Source organism: Hyla sarda, unplaced genomic scaffold (assembly GCF_029499605.1).
Source record: "Hyla sarda isolate aHylSar1 unplaced genomic scaffold, aHylSar1.hap1 scaffold_2412, whole genome shotgun sequence".
In the NCBI taxonomy this organism is placed as follows: Eukaryota; Metazoa; Chordata; class Amphibia; order Anura; family Hylidae; genus Hyla; species Hyla sarda.
The window spans coordinates 20001-38506 of NW_026609098.1; the positions used below are offsets into that span (position 1 = coordinate 20001).

General features: G+C 51.0%; 1 protein-coding gene across 1 annotated transcript in view; it reads left to right on the top strand.

The window, feature by feature from the left end:
* LOC130322989 (pleckstrin homology domain-containing family A member 7-like) overlaps nucleotides 1–18053 on the top strand; it is a gene marked incomplete at both ends in the record, with an annotated part of 35630 nt that extends 17577 nt beyond the window's left edge. Inside the window, 4 exon segments of the mRNA XM_056553123.1 lie at nucleotides 2184–2384; nucleotides 12533–12697; nucleotides 17704–17837; nucleotides 17923–18053. Of these exon segments, the coding sequence (XP_056409098.1) occupies nucleotides 2184–2384; nucleotides 12533–12697; nucleotides 17704–17837; nucleotides 17923–18053 (631 nt within the window).
* Nucleotides 18054–18506: the final 453 nt, after the last annotated feature.

The window sequence follows — 18506 nt, forward strand, 5'->3', positions numbered from 1 at the left end:
CCCACCCTGACCCTGACCCCCACACACCCACCCTGATCCTGACCCCCACACACCCACCCTGATCCTGACCCCCACACACCCACCCTGATCCTGACCCCCACACACCCACCCTGATCCTGACCCTGACCCCCACACACCCACCCTGACCCTGACCCCCACACACCCACCCTGACCCTGACCCCCACACACCCACCCTGATCCTGACCCCCACACACCCACCCTGATCCTGACCCCCACACACCCACCCTGACCCTGACCCCCACACATCCACCCTGATCCTGATCCTGACCCCCACACATCCACCCTGATCCTGATCCTGACCCCCACACACCCACCCTGATCCTGACCCCCACACACCCACCCTGATCCTGACCCCCACACACCCACCCTGATCATGACCCCCACACATCCACCCTGATCCTGATCCTGACCCCCACACATCCACCCTGATCCTGATCCTGACCCCCACACATCCACCCTGATCCTGATCCTGACCCCCACACACCCACCCTGATCCTGATCCTGACCCCCACACACCCACCCTGATCCTGATCCTGACCCCCACACACCCACCCTGACCCCCACACACCCACCCTGATCCTGACCCCCACACACCCACCCTGATCCTGACCCTGTCCCCCACACACCCACCCTGACCCTGTCCCCCACACACCCACCCTGATCCTGATCCTGACCCCCACACACCCACCCTGACCCTGACCCCCACCCCCACACACCCACCCTGACCCTGACCCCCACACACCCACCCTGATCCTGACCCCCACACACCCACCCTGATCCTGACCCCCACACACCCACCCTGATCCTGACCCCCACACACCCACCCTGACCCCCACACATCCACCCTGACCCCCACACACCCACCCTGACCCTGACCCCCACACACCCACCCTGATCCTGACCCTGACCCCCACACACCCACCCTGATCCTGACCCTGTCCCCCACACACCCACCCTGATCCTGACCCCCACACACCCACCCTGACCCCCACACACCCACCCTGACCCCCACACACCCACCCTGATCCTGACCCCCACACATCCACCCTGATCCTGACCCCCACACACCCACCCTGATCCTGACCCCCACACACCCACCCTGATCCTGACCCCCACACACCCACCCTGATCCTGACCCCCACACATCCACCCTGATCCTGACCCCCACACACCCACCTTGATCCTGACCCCCACACACCCACCCTGATCCTGACCCCCACACATCCACCCTGATCCTGACCCCCACACACCCACCCTGATCCTGACCCCCACACACCCACCCTGATCCTGACCCCCACACACCCACCCTGATCCTGACCCCCACACACCCACCTTGATCCTGACCCCCACACACCCACCCTGATCCTGACCCCCACACACCCACCCTGACCCCCACACACCCACCCTGACCCTGATCCTCGCACACCCACCCTGATCCTGACCCCCACACACCCACCCTGATCCTGACCCCCACACACCCACCCTGATCCTGATCCTCACACACCCACCCTGATCCTGACCCCCACACACCCACCCTGATCCTAATCCTGACCCCCACACACCCACCCTGATCCTGACCCCCACACACCCACCCTGATCCTGACCCCCACACACCCACCCTGACCCTGACCCCCACACACCCACCCTGATCCTGACCCCCACACACCCACCCTGATCCTGACCCCCACACACCCACCCTGATCCTGACCCCCACACACCCACCCTGACCCCCACACATCCACCCTGATCCTGACCCCCACACACCCACCCTGATCCTGACCCCCACACATCCACCCTGACCCCCACACACCCACCCTGACCCCCACACACCCACCCTGACCCCCACACATCCACCCTGATCCTGACCCCCACACACCCACCCTGATCCTGACCCCCACACATCCACCCTGACCCCCACACACCCACCCTGACCCCCACACACCCACCCTGACCCCCACACATCCACCCTGACCCCCACACACCCACCCTGACCCCCACACACCCACCCTGACCCCCACACACCCACCCTGATCCTGATCCTCGCACATCCATCCTGATCCTCGCACATCCATCCTGATCCTCGCACATCCATCCTGATCCTCGCACATCCATCCTGCGGTTCGTCCCTCCTGTAACAGTTTTCTGTTTGTGTCTTGTACCAGGACAGACCAAAAAGTGCCTTTGAGCGCCTCTACGATGGCGACAACCAAAGAGGTAAAATGAGCGCCGAAGAGCAGCTGGAGCGCATGAAACGGCATCAGAAGGCCTTAGTCCGTGACCGCAAGAGAACGCTGAGCCTGGGAGACAAACAGGCAGTCACCAGCAGAGCCGCACCCCGACCGCTGTCTGCAGACCTCAGCTCAGTATGTTAGCGCAATGGGCGGAGCTTCCTCTAACACGTAGTCTGTAGTGAGGGATAGAAGGCACTTTACCCGCTGTGTGCATGGATCACCAGGTAGACTCATTGCTTCAGTAACACAATTAGCTGCAGGGATTTACGGAGGCCGCGCGTTGCGAGCTTCTGGACACGATGCAACCGAATAGTTTATAAATCTACAGATTGTTATATTTTCTATAAAAAGAGATTCACGGCATTTCCTGTCGCCTCATCTCCGCTTCCAGATTAACAAGCACAAGATCCTGCACGTTCTAGAGTCATCACATATACCGTAGCGCAGTGTTTCCCAACCAGGGTGCCTCCAGCTGTTGCAAAACTACAGCTCCCAGCATGCCTGGACAGCCTTCGGCTGAATGCCGAAGGCCGTCCAGGCATGCTGGGAGTTATAGTTATGCAACAGCTGGAGGCACACTGGTTGGGAAACACTGCCATAGCGTCTCGATTCAGCGGAATACACAGGCCCAGGCGCTGCAGTCACATAGGGCGCCCCCTAGGGCAGGGAGTGTTCTCCTAGGTTCTGTGCGGAGTTCCTCCTCAGTCATCGCTCCTCTAACCCATCCCATACGCTGCTCCGCTGACCAAGTGTCATCCATCATCTCGCTGCCTCTCTGAATGTAATGATTTGTCTGCAGAACCCGCTAACCGCCATACTCATCTCTACAGGCTATGGCTGCGCTGGCTCAGCTCTGCATTACTGTCCTCCATCATGGTTCCGTGTCACCTCCATCAGCTGAAAGTCAGGGGCAGGCAGACCCTTATTATCTATATGTTCTGGAGCTCCCCTTTAAATCCTATCTACTGGGTCAACAATGACAGGTTAGAATAGTGCAGAATGTATTCTCAGTGATGTCACCGCTGATCTCTAGTGATGTCACCGCTGATCTCTAGTGATGTCACCGCTGATCTCTAGTGATGGATAGGCTGTATTCTCAGTGATGTCACTGCTGATCTCTAGTGAGGGATAGGCTGTATTCTCAGTGATGTCACTGCTGATCTCTAGTGAGGGATAGGATGTATTCTCAGTGATGTCACCGCTGATCTCTAGTGATGGATAGGATGTATTCTCAGTGACGTCACCGCTGATCTCTAGTGAAGGATAGGCTGTATTCTCAGTGATGTCACCGCTGATCTCTAGTGATGGATAGGCTGTATTCTCAGTGATGTCACTGCTGATCTCTAGTGATGGATAGGCTGTATTCTCAGTGATGTCACCGCTGATCTCTAGTGATGGATAGGCTGTATTCTCAGTGATGTCACTGCTGATCTCTAGTGATGGATAGGCTGTATTCTCAGTGATGTCACCGCTGATCTCTAGTGATGGATAGGCTGTATTCTCAGTGATGTCACCGCTGATCTCTAGTGATGGATAGGCTGTATTCTCAGTGATGTCACCGCTGATCTCTAGTGAAGGATAGGATGTATTCTCAGTGATGTCACCGCTGATCCCTAGTGATGGATAGGCTGTATTCTCAGTGATGTCACTGCTGATCTCTAGTGATGGATAGGCTGTATTCTCAGTGATGTCACCGCTGATCTCTAGTGATGGATAGGCTGTATTCTCAGTGATGTCACCGCTGATCTCTAGTGATGGATAGGATGTATTCTCAGTGATGTCACCGCTGATCTCTAGTGATGGATAGGTTGTATTCTCAGTGATGTCTCCGCTGATCTCTAGTGATGGAAAGGCTGTATTCTCAGTGATGTCACCGCTGATCTCTAGTGATGGATAGGCTGTATTCTCAGTGATGGCACCGCTGATCTCTAGTGATGGATAGGATGTATTCTCAGTGATGTCACCGCTGATCTCTAGTGATGGATAGGCTGTATTCTCAGTGATGTCACCGCTGATCTCTAGTGATGGATAGGATGTATTCTCAGTGATGTCACCGCTGATCTCTAGTGATGGATAGGCTGTATTCTCAGTGATATCACCGCTGATCTCTAGTGATGGATAGGATGTATTCTCAGTGATGTCACCGCTGATCTCTAGTGATGGATAGGCTGTATTCTCAGTGATGTCACCGCTGATCTCTAGTGATGGATAGGCTGTATTCTCAGTGATGTCACCGCTGATCTCTAGTGATGGATAGGATGTATTCTCAGTGATGTCACCGCTGATCTCTAGTGATGGATAGGATGTATTCTCAGTGATGTCACCGCTGATCTCTAGTGATGGATAGGATGTATTCTCAGTGATATCACTGCTGATCTCTAGTGATGGATAGGATGTATTCTCAGTGATGTCACCGCTGATCTCTAGTGATGGATAGGCTGTATTCTCAGTGATGTCACCGCTGATCTCTAGTGATGGATAGGATGTATTCTCAGTGATGTCACCGCTGATCTCTAGTGATGGATAGGATGTATTCTCAGTGATGTCACCGCTGATCTCTAGTGATGGATAGGATGTATTCTCAGTGATATCACTGCTGATCTCTAGTGATGGATAGGCTGTATTCTCAGTGATGTCACCGCTGATCTCTAGTGATGGATAGGCTGTATTCTCAGTGATGTCACCGCTGATCTCTAGTGATGGATAGGATGTATTCTCAGTGATGTCACCGCTGATCTCTAGTGATGGATAGGTTGTATTCTCAGTGATGTCACCGCTGATCTCTAGTGATGGATAGGCTGTATTCTCAGTGATGTCACCGCTGATCTCTAGTGATGGATAGGCTGTATTCTCAGTGATGTCACCGCTGATCTCTAGTGATGGATAGGCTGTATTCTCAGTGATGTCACCGCTGATCTCTAGTGATGGATAGGATGTATTCTCAGTGATGTCACCGCTGATCTCTAGTGATGGATAGGCTGTATTCTTAGTGATGTCACCGCTGATCTCTAGTGATGGATAGGCTGTATTCTTAGTGATGTCACCGCTGATCTCTAGTGATGGATAGGATGTATTCTCAGTGATGTCACCGCTGATCTCTAGTGATGGATAGGCTGTATTCTTAGTGATGTCACCGCTGATCTCTAGTGATGGATAGGATGTATTCTCAGTGATGTCACCGCTGATCTCTAGTGATGGATAGGCTGTATTCTCAGTGATGTCACCGCTGATCTCTAGTGATGGATAGGCTGTATTCTCAGTGATGTCACCGCTGATCTCTAGTGATGGATAGGCTGTATTCTCAGTGATGTCACCGCTGATCTCTAGTGATGGATAGGCTGTATTCTCAGTGATGTCACCGCTGATCTCTAGTGATGGATAGGCTGTATTCTCAGTGATGTCACCGCTGATCTCTAGTGATGGATAGGATGTATTCTCAGTGATGTCACCGCTGATCTCTAGTGATGGATAGGCTGTATTCTTAGTGATGTCACCGCTGATCTCTAGTGATGTCACCGCTGATCTCTAGTGATGGATAGGATGTATTCTCAGTGATGTCACTGCTGATCTCTAGTGATGGATAGGCTGTATTCTCAGTGATGTCACCGCTGATCTCTAGTGATGGATAGGCTGTATTCTTAGTGATGTCACCGCTGATCTCTAGTGATGGATAGGATGTATTCTCAGTGATGTCACCGCTGATCTCTAGTGATGGATAGGCTGTATTCTTAGTGATGTCACCGCTGATCTCTAGTGATGGATAGGCTGTATTCTCAGTGATGTCACCGCTGATCTCTAGTGATGGATAGGCTGTATTCTCAGTGATGTCACCGCTGATCTCTAGTGATGGATAGGCTGTATTCTCAGTGATGTCACCGCTGATCTCTAGTGATGGATAGGCTGTATTCTCAGTGATGTCACCGCTGATCTCTAGTGATGGATAGGATGTATTCTCAGTGATGTCACCGCTGATCTCTAGTGATGGATAGGCTGTATTCTCAGTGATGTCACTGCTGATCTCTAGTGATGGATAGGCTGTATTCTCAGTGATGTCACCGCTGATCTCTAGTGATGGATAGGCTGTATTCTCAGTGATGTCACCGCTGATCTCTAGTGATGGATAGGCTGTATTCTCAGTGATGTCACCGCTGATCTCTAGTGATGGATAGGCTGTATTCTCAGTGATGTCACTGCTGATCTCTAGTGATGGATAGGCTGTATTCTCAGTGATGTTACCGCTGATCTCTAGTGATGGATAGGCTGTATTCTCAGTGATGTCACTGCTGATCTCTAGTGATGGATAGGCTGTATTCTCAGTGATGTCACCGCTGATCTCTAGTGATGGATAGGCTGTATTCTCAGTGATGTCACCGCTGATCTCTAGTGATGGATAGGCTGTATTCTCAGTGATGTCACCGCTGATCTCTAGTGATGGATAGGCTGTATTCTCAGTGATGTCACCGCTGATCTCTAGTGATGGATAGGCTGTATTCTCAGTGATGTCACCGCTGATCTCTAGTGATGGATAGGATGTATTCTCAGTGATGTCACCGCTGATCTCTAGTGATGGATAGGATGTATTCTCAGTGATGTCACCGCTGATCTCTAGTGATGGATAGGCTGTATTCTCAGTGATGTCACCGCTGATCTCTAGTGATGGATAGGATGTATTCTCAGTGATGTCACCGCTGATCTCTAGTGATGGATAGGATGTATTCTCAGTGATGTCACCGCTGATCTCTAGTGATGGATAGGCTGTATTCTCAGTGATGTCACCGCTGATCTCTAGTGATGGATAGGCTGTATTCTCAGTGATGTCACCGCTGATCTCTAGTGAATGGATAGGCTGTATTCTCAGTGGTGTCACCGCTGATCTCTAGTGATGGATAGGCTGTATTCTCAGTGATGTCACCGCTGATCTCTAGTGATGGATAGGCTGTATTCTCAGTGATGTCACCGCTGATCTCTATTATATGGATAGGCTGTATTCTCAGTGATGTCACCGCTGATCTCTAGTGATGGATAGGATGTATTCTCAGTGATGTCACCGCTGATCTCTAGTGAATGGATAGGCTGTATTCTCTGTGATATCACCGCTGATCTCTAGTGATGGATAGACTGTATTCTCAGTGATGTCACCGCTGATCTCTAGTGATGGATAGGATGTATTCTCAGTGATATCACCGCTGATCTCTAGTGATGGATAGGATGTATTCTCAGTGATGTCACCGCTGATCTCTAGTGATGGATAGACTGTATTCTCAGTGATGTCACCGCTGATCTCTAGTAATGGATAGGCTGTATTCTCAGTGATGTCACTGCTGATCTCTAGTGATGGATAGGCTGTATTCTCAGTGATGTTACCGCTGATCTCTAGTGATGGATAGACTGTATTCTCAGTGATGTCACCGCTGATCTCTAGTGATGGATAGGCTGTATTCTCAGTGATGTCACCGCTGATCTCTAGTGATGGGTAGGATGTATTCTCAGTGATGTCACCGCTGATCTCTAGTGATGGATAGGCTGTATTCTCAGTGATGTCACCGCTGATCTCTAGTGATGGGTAGGATGTATTCTCAGTGATGTCACCACTGATCTCTAGTGATGGATAGGATGTATTCTCAGTGATGTCACCGCTGATCTCTAGTGATGGATAGGATGTATTCTCAGTGATGTCACCGCTGATCTCTAGTGATGGATAGGATGTATTCTCAGTGATGTCACCGCTGATCTCTAGTGAGGGATAGGCTGTATTCTCAGTGATGTCACCGCTGATCTCTAGTGATGGATAGGCTGTATTCTCAGTGATGTCACTGCTGATCTCTAGTGATGGATAGGATGTATTCTCAGTGATGTCACCGCTGATCTCTAGTGATGGATAGGCTGTATTCTCAGTGATGTCACCGCTGATCTCTAGTGATGGATAGGATGTATTCTCAGTGATGTCACCGCTGAACTCTAGTGATGGATAGGCTGTATTCTCAGTGATGTCACCGCTGATCTCTAGTGATGGATAGGCTGTATTCTCAGTGATGTCACCGCTGATCTCTAGTGATGGATAGGCTGTATTCTCAGTGATGTCACCGCTGATCTCTAGTGATGGATAGGATGTATTCTCAGTGATATCACCGCTGATCTCTAGTGATGGATAGGCTGTATTCTCAGTGATGTCACCGCTGATCTCTAGTGATGGATAGGCTGTATTCTCAGTGATGTCACCGCTGATCTCTAGTGATGGATAGGATGTATTCTCAGTGATGTCACCGCTGATCTCTAGTGATGGATAGGCTGTATTCTCAGTGATGTCACCGCTGATCTCTAGTGATGGATAGGATGTATTCTCAGTGATGTCACCGCTGATCTCTAGTGATGGATAGGCTGTATTCTCAGTGATGTCACCGCTGATCTCTAGTGATGGATAGGCTGTATTCTCAGTGATGTCACCGCTGATCTCTAGTGATGGATAGGTTGTATTCTCAGTGATGTCACCGCTGATCTCTAGTGATGGATAGGATGTATTCTCAGTGATATCACCGCTGATCTCTAGTGATGGATAGGATGTATTCTCAGTGATGTCACCGCTGATCTCTAGTGATGGATAGGCTGTATTCTCAGTGATGTCACCGCTGATCTCTAGTGATGGATAGACTGTATTCTCAGTGATGTCACCGCTGATCTCTAGTGATGGATAGGCTGTATTCTCAGTGATGTCACCGCTGATCTCTAGTGATGGATAGGCTGTATTCTCAGTGATGTCACCGCTGATCTCTAGTGATGGATAGGCTGTATTCTCAGTGATGTCACCGCTGATCTCTAGTGATGGATAGGATGTATTCTCAGTGATGTCACTGCTGATCTCTAGTGATGGATAGGCTGTATTCTCAGTGATGTCACTGCTGATCTCTAGTGATGGATAGGCTGTATTCTCAGTGATGTCACCGCTGATCTCTAGTGATGGATAGGCTGTATTCTCAGTGATGTCACCGCTGATCTCTAGTGATGGATAGGCTGTATTCTCAGTGATGTCACCGCTGATCTCTAGTGATGGATAGGCTGTATAATCAGTGATGTCACCGCTGATCTCTAGTGATGGATAGGATGTATTCTCAGTGATGTCACCGCTGATCTCTAGTGAATGGATAGGCTGTATTCTCAGTGATGTCACCGCTGATCTCTAGTGATGGATAGGCTGTATTCTCAGTGATGTCACTGCTGATCTCTAGTGATGGATAGGCTGTATTCTCAGTGATGTCACCGCTGATCTCTAGTGAAGGATAGGATGTATTCTCAGTGATGTCACCGCTGATCTCTAGTGATGGATAGGCTGTATTCTTAGTGATGTCACCGCTGATCTCTAGTGATGGATAGGCTGTATTCTCAGTGATGTCACCGCTGATCTCTAGTGATGGATAGGATGTATTCTCAGTGATGTCACCGCTGATCTCTAGTGATGGATAGGCTGTATTCTTAGTGATGTCACCGCTGATCTCTAGTGATGGATAGGCTGTATTCTCAGTGATGTCACCGCTGATCTCTAGTGATGGATAGGCTGTATTCTTAGTGATGTCACCGCTGATCTCTAGTGATGGATAGGATGTATTCTCAGTGATGTCACCGCTGATCTCTAGTTGATTTGTCCATCATTCCGCTCTGGTGCTGCGTACATTCCATTTTTCATTCCATCCTCACCCAGAGCAATAACTCCCATCCTCCGCTCTATGACGGGGGGCGCTCTTCCGGATACTGTAACAGTTTTTATTGTAGCTTTGTTACTTGTGATACATTCTGGATCCTTTTGGGGAGGATGTTATTTTGTCTTATGTAATGTCACAAAACAATAAACTGGAAACCTCCCAAAACTCTGCAATCTCTTCTGTCCTGGCCTGGAGTGCTGAGTATGGCGTCACGAGGCGGTCACTGTGAGGGGCCGGACTGATGAATGATGGAAGGGAATGTCCTGGGGTCTCCTCTCCTGTGCGGGGTCTCCTCCTCTCCTCTCCTGTGCGGGGTCTCCTCCTCTCCTCTCCTGTGCGGGGTCTCCTCCTCTCCTCTCCTGTGCGGGGTCTCCTCCTCTCCTCTCCTGTGCAGGGTCTCCTCCTCTCCTCTCCTGTGCGGGGTCTCCTCCTCTCCTCTACTGTGCGGGGTCTCCTCCTCTCCTCTCCTGTGCGGGGTCTCCTCCTCTCCTCTCCTGTGCGGGGTCTCCTCCTCTCCTCTCCTGTGCGGGGTCTCCTCCTCTCCTCTCCTGTGCGGGGTCTCCTCCTCTCCTGTGCGGGGTCTCCTCCTCTCCTGTGCGGGGTCTCCTCCTCTCCTGTGCGGGGTCTCCTCCTCTCCTGTGCGGGGTCTCCTCCTCTCCTCTCCTGTGCGGGGTCTCCTCCTCTCCTGTGCGGGGTCTCCTCCTCTCCTGTGCGGGGTCTCCTCCTCTCCTGTGCGGGGTCTCCTCCTCTCCTGTGCGGGGTCTCCTCCTCTCCTCTCCTGTGCGGGGTCTCCTCCTCTCCTGTGCGGGGTCTCCTCCTCTCCTGTGCGGGGTCTCCTCCTCTCCTCTCCTGTACAGGTCTCCTCCTCCTCCTCTCCTGTGCGGGGTCTCCTCCTCTCCTGTGCGGGGTCTCCTCCTCTCCTCTCCTGTGCGGGGTCTCCTCCTCTCCTCTCCTGTGCGGGGTCTCCTCCTCTCCTGTGCGGGGTCTCCTCCTCTCCTCTCCTGTACAGGTCTCCTCCTCCTCCTCTCCTGTGCGGGGTCTCCTCCTCTCCTGTGCGGGGTCTCCTCCTCTCCTCTCCTGTGCGGGGTCTCCTCCTCTCCTCTCCTGTGCGGGGTCTCCTCCTCTCCTGTGCGGGGTCTCCTCCTCTCCTCTCCTGTGCGGGGTCTCCTCCTCTCCTCTCCTGTGCGGCGTCTCCTCCTCTCCTCTCCTGTGCGGGGTCTCCTCCTCTCCTCTCCTGTGCGGCGTCTCCTCCTCACCTCTCCTGTCCTCACTGTATATACACTGTACTATATATATATCCTCACTGTATATACACTGCACTATATATATATATATATATATATATATATCCTCACTGTATATACACTGCACTACATATATATATCCTCACTGTATATACACTGCACTACATATATATATCCTCACCGTATATACACTGCACTACATATATATATATATATATATATCCTCACTGTATATACACTGCACTATATATATATATATATATATATCCTCCCTGTATATACACTGCACTATATATATATATATATACTCACTGTATATACACTGCACTATATATATATCCTCACTGTATATACACTGCACTACATATATATATCCTCACTGTATATACACTGCACTATATAAATCCTCACTGTATATACACTGCACTATATATATATATATCCTCACTGTATATACACTGCACTATATATATATATATATATATATCCTCACTGTATATACACTGCACTACATATATATATCCTCACTGTATATACACTGCACTACATATATATCCTCACTGTATATACACTGCACTACATATATATATCCTCACTGTATATACACTGCACTATATATATATATATATCCTCACTGTATATACACTGCACTATATATATATCCTCACTGTATATACACTGCACTATATATATATATCCTCACTGTATATACACTGCACTATATATATATATATATATATCCTCACTGTATATACACTGCACTATATATATATCCTCACTGTATATACACTGCACTATATATATCCTCACTGTATATACACTGCACTATATATATATCCTCACTGTATATACACTGCACTACATATATACCCATAGTGTATACAGTATATACCCTGCACTACACTTGGGTTTGGTGAGGCTGAGATACCTCATGTATCCCCCCCCCCCCCCCCAGGCTGTTCCCTTTTAACCCTTGGTGGGAGCCTTTGTGTGTCGGATTTATTGTTATTATTTTGTTTGGAGAATGATGGAATAATTTTTCATTTCTTTATCTAAAAATTCAAATGTCTGTAAATGATTTGGCGGCCGAGATCCAAGCGAGCGAACGGCGGAGTGAGGACTGCACAAACCGGGACTGGTAGAAGACTGTATGAGCCGCCATGTATCGTCCCTGGAGGTGTCGCCTTCCATAATAATGGCCGCCAGTGACACATGATGCGCCCTGGTGTTCCTGCAGGGTTCAGCCGTACAGCAGATACGGGGTCTCCATATGACTTCAGGGGGTGCAGGCAGGTGACCTGGGCGAGTGTCAGGCGTTAACATGTCTTATGTCTGTTATCAGTGGAGGCGCGAGCAGGAGTTTGATTTCCAGCTGCTGGAGAAGGCAGCGCGAGACGTGGAGGAGCGAGACAAGGAGGACGACCACGACTGGGTGCGCGCGAGAGCCGTACATGTGACCGAACTGGACCTGGAGCCCCAGGACTACGACCTGGACATCAGCAAAGAGGTAACAGGACCCCCGACCTTCTCACCTCATACTGAATCCTCACAGGACCCCCGACCTTCTCACCTCATACTGAATCCTCACAGGACCCCCGACCTTCTCACCTCATACTGAATCCTCACAGGACCCCCTACCTTCTCACCTCATACTGAATCCTCACAGGACCCCTGACCTTCTCACCTAATACTGAATCCTCACAGGACCCCCGACCTTCTCACCTCATACTGAATCCTCACAGGACCCCCGACCTTCTCACCTCATACTGAATCCTCACAGGACCCCCGACCTTCTCACCTCATACTGAATCCTCACAGGACCCCTGACCTTCTCACCTAATACTGAATCCTCACAGGACCCCCGACCTTCTCACCTCATACTGAATCCTCACAGGACCCCCGACCTTCTCACCTCATACTGAATCCTCACAGGACCCCCGACCTTCTCACCTCATACTGAATCCTCACAGGACCCCTGACCTTCTCACCTAATACTGAATCCTCACAGGACCCCCGACCTTCTCACCTAATACTGAATCCTCACAGGACCCCCGACCTTCTCACCTCATACTGAATCCTCACAGGACCCCCGACCTTCTCACCTCATACTGAATCCTCACAGGACCCCCGACCTTCTCACCTAATACTGAATCCTCACAGGACCCCCGACCTTCTCACCTCATACTGAATCCTCACAGGACCCCCAACCTTCTCACCTAATACTGAATCCTCACAGGACCCCCGACCTTCTCACCTCATACTGAATCCTCACAGGACCCCCGACCTTCTCACCTCATACTGAACCCTCACAGGACCCCCGACCTTCTCATCTCATACTGAATCCTCACAGGACCCCCGACCTTCTCACCTCATACTGAATCCTCACAGGACCCCCGACCTTCTCACCTCATACTGAATCCTCACAGGACCCCCGACCTTCTCACCTCATACTGAATCCTCACAGGACCCCCGACCTTCTCACCTCATACTGAATCCTCACAGGACCCCCGACCTTCTCACCTCATACTGAATCCTCACAGGACCCCCGACCTTCTCACCTCATACTGAATCCTCACAGGACCCCCGACCTTCTCACCTAATACTGAATCCTCACAGGACCCCCGACCTTCTCACCTCATACTGAATCCTCACAGGACCCCCGACCTTCTCACCTCATACTGAATCCTCACAGGACCCCCGACCTTCTCACCTCATACTGAATCCTCACAGGACCCCCGACCTTCTCACCTAATACTGAATCCTCACAGGACCCCCGACTTTCTCACCTCATACTGAATCCTCACAGGACCCCCGACCTTCTCACCTCATACTGAATCCTCACAGGACCCCCGACCTTCTCACCTCATACTGAATCCTCACAGGACCCCCGACCTTCTCACCTCATACTGAATCCTCACAGGACCCCCGACCTTCTCACCTCATACTGAATCCTCACAGGACCCCCGACCTTCTCACCTCATACTGAATCCTCACAGGACCCCCGACCTTCTCACCTCATACTGAATCCTCACAGGACCCCCGACCTTCTCACCTCATACTGAATCCTCACAGGACCCCCGACCTTCTCACCTCATACTGAATCCTCACAGGACCCCCGACCTTCTCACCTCATACTGAATCCTCACAGGACCCCCGACCTTCTCACCTCATACTGAATTCTCACAGAACCCCCGACCTTCTCACCTCATACTGAATCCTCACAGGACCCCCGACCTTCTCACCTCATACTGAATCCTCACAGGACCCCCGACCTTCTCACCTCATACTGAATCCTCACAGGACCCCCGTCCTTCTCACCTCATACTGAATCCTCACAGGACCCCCGACCTTCTCACCTCATACTGAATCCTCACAGGACCCCCGACCTTCTCACCTAATACTGAATCCTCACAGGACCCCCGACCTTCTCACCTCATACTGAATCCTCACAGGACCCCCGACCTTCTCACCTAATACTGAACCCTCACAGGACCCCCGACCTTCTCACCTCATACTGAACCCTCACAGGACCCCCGACCTTCTCACCTCATACTGAATCCTCACAGGACCCCCGACCTTCTCACCTCATACTGAACCCTCACAGGACCCCCGACCTTCTCACCTCATACTGAATCCTCACAGGACCCCCGACCTTCTCACCTCATACTGAACCCTCACAGGACCCCCGACCTTCTCACCTCATACTGAACCCTCACAGGACCCCGACCTTCTCACCTAATACTGAATCCTCACAGGACCCCGACCTTCTCACCTCATACTGAATCCTCACAGGACCCCCGACCTTCTCACCTCATACTGAACCCTCACAGGACCCCCGACCTTCTCACCTCATACTGAATCCTCACAGGACCCCCGACCTTCTCACCTCATACTGAACCCTCACAGGACCCCCGACCTTCTCACTTCATACTGAACCCTCACAGGACCCCCGACCTTCTCACCTCATACTGAATCCTCACAGGACCCCCGACCTTCTCACCTCATACTGAATCCTCACAGGACCCCCGACCTTCTCACCTCATACTGAATCCTCACAGGACCCCCGACCTTCTCACCTCATACTGAATCCTCACAGGACCCCCGACCTTCTCACCTCATACTGAACCCTCACAGGACCCCCGACCTTCTCACCTCATACTGAATCCTCACAGGACCCCCGACCTTCTCACCTCATACTGAATCCTCACAGGACCCCCGACCTTCTCACCTCATACTGAACCCTCACAGGACCCCCGACCTTCTCACCTCATACTGAATCCTCACAGGACCCCCGACCTTCTCACCTCATACTGAACCCTCACAGGACCCCCGACCTTCTCACCTCATACTGAATCCTCACAGGACCCCGACCTTCTCACCTAATACTGAATCCTCACAGGACCCCCGACCTTCTCACCTCATACTGAATCCTCACAGGACCCCCGACCTTCTCACCTCATACTGAATCCTCACAGGACCCCCGACCTTCTCACCTCATACTGAACCCTCACAGGACCCCCGACCTTCTCACCTCATACTGAACCCTCACAGGACCCCCGACCTTCTCACCTCATACTGAATCCTCACAGGAACCCCGACCTTCTCACCTCATACTGAATCCTCACAGGACCCCCGACCTTCTCACCTAATACTGAATCCTCACAGGACCCCCTACCTTCTCACCTCATACTGAATCCTCACAGGACCCCCGACCTTCTCACCTCATACTGAATCCTCACAGGACCCCCGACCTTCTCACCTAATACTGAATCCTCACAGGACCCCCGACCTTCTCACCTCATACTGAATCCTCACAGGACCCCCGACCTTCTCACCTAATACTGAATCCTCACAGGACCCCCGACCTTCTCACCTAATACTGAATTCTCACAGGACCCCCGACCTTCTCACCTCATACTGAATCCTCACAGGACCCCCGACCTTCTCACCTTATACTGAATCCTCACAGGACCCCCGACCTTCTCAGCTCATACTGAATCCTCACAGGACCCCCGACCTTCTCACCTCATACTGAATCCTCACAGGACCCCCGACCTTCTCACCTCATACTGAACCCTCACAGGACCCCCGACCTTCTCACCTCATACTGAACCCTCACAGGACCCCGACCTTCTCACCTAATACTGAATCCTCACAGGACCCCGACCTTCTCACCTCATACTGAATCCTCACAGGACCCCCGACCTTCTCACCTCATACTGAACCCTCACAGGACCCCCGACCTTCTCACCTCATACTGAATCCTCACAGGACCCCCGACCTTCTCACCTCATACTGAACCCTCACAGGACCCCCGACCTTCTCACTTCATACTGAACCCTCACAGGACCCCCGACCTTCTCACCTCATACTGAACCCTCACAGGACCCCCGACCTTCTCACCTCATACTGAATCCTCACAGGACCCCCGACCTTCTCACCTCATACTGAATCCTCACAGGACCCCCGACCTTCTCACCTCATACTGAACCCTCACAGGACCCCCGACCTTCTCACTTCATACTGAACCCTCACAGGACCCCCGACCTTCTCACTTCATACTGAATCCTCACAGGACCCCCGACCTTCTCACCTCATACTGAATCCTCACAGGACCCCCGACCTTCTCACCTCATACTGAATCCTCACAGGACCCCCGACCTTCTCACCTCATACTGAATCCTCACAGGACCCCCGACCTTCTCACCTAATACTGAATCCTCACAGGACCCCCGACCTTCTCACCTCATACTGAATCCTCACAGGACCCCCGACCTTCTCACCTCATACTGAATCCTCACAGGACCCCCGACCTTCTCACCTCATACTGAATCCTCACAGGACCCCCGACCTTCTCACCTCATACTGAATCCTCACAGGACCCCCGACCTTCTCACCTCATACTGAACCCTCACAGGACCCCGACCTTCTCACCTAATACTGAATCCTCACAGGACCCCCGACCTTCTCACCTAATACTGAATCCTCACAGGACCCCCGACCTTCTCACCTCATACTGAACCCACACAGGACCCCCGACCTTCTCACCTCATACTGAATTCTCACAGGACCCCCGACCTTCTCACCTCATACTGAATCCTCACAGGACCCCCGACCTTCTCACCTCATACTGAATCCTCACAGGACCCCCGACCTTCTCACCTCATACTGAATCCTCACAGGACCCCCGACCTTCTCATATACTATTCTCAGCCTCATTTACAGGGCAATGGCGACATCTAGTGGCTGTTTTCTGGTGCAGCACACCAGCCTCCCGCACTCAGAGTTGCTCTTTATATAAATGTTTTCCAAACTGATGCAAAACTACAACTCCCAGCATGCCCGGACAGCCGAAGGCTGTGTGGGCATGCTGGGAGTTGTAGTTTTGTGACAACTCGAGACACCCTTTTATTTATTTTTTATTTTTTTTAAACAAAGAATAAAAAAAATTTAAATGAATCCAAAATTAAAATGAATCCAAAATATATGTAATATTTCTCTTATATTTTATAGCTATCAATGCCAGATAAGGTGGAAATACCGGAGCGGTACATAGATCTGGATCCGGACGAACCGCTTAGCCGAGAGGAGCTGGAGGCGCGAAACCGGAGGGTGGAGAAGATCAAGAACATCCTGGCCCGATCCAGGTCCTTGTCACTGCAGATCCTGACCGTTCCCTTATTGCACCTGACGATTCTATTAGTCACCTGATCTCTCTGATCCTCCCCGCAGCGTCCAGAACCTTCTCCCCGAGGACTCCGCTCCTGATGACCTCGATGTCCAGATACAGAAGCAAGAGAGGAGGATAACCATGTCATACGCCCTGGCCTCCGAGGCCTCACAGCGCAGCAAACAAGTGGCAGGTTAGAGGCAGAAATATACTCCACAACTGTACTTACTATTCTGCTGGGGAGGTCACTGTACATACATTACTTATCCTGTACTGATCCTGAGTTATATCCTGTATTATACCCCAGAGCTGTACTCACTATTCTGCTGGTGAGATCACTGTGTACATACATTACATTACTTATCCTGTACTGATCCTGAGTTATATCCTGTATTATACTCCAGAGCTGCACTCACTATTCTGCTGGTGAGGTCACTGTGTACATACATTACATTACTTATCCTGTACTGATCCTGAGTTATATCCTGTATTATACTCCAGAGCTGTACTCACTATTCTGCTGGTGAGGTCACTGTGTACATACATTACATTACTTATCCTGTACTGATCCTGAGTTATATCCTGTATTATACCCCAGAGCCTCACTCACTATTCTGCTGGTGAGATCACTGTGTACATACATTAC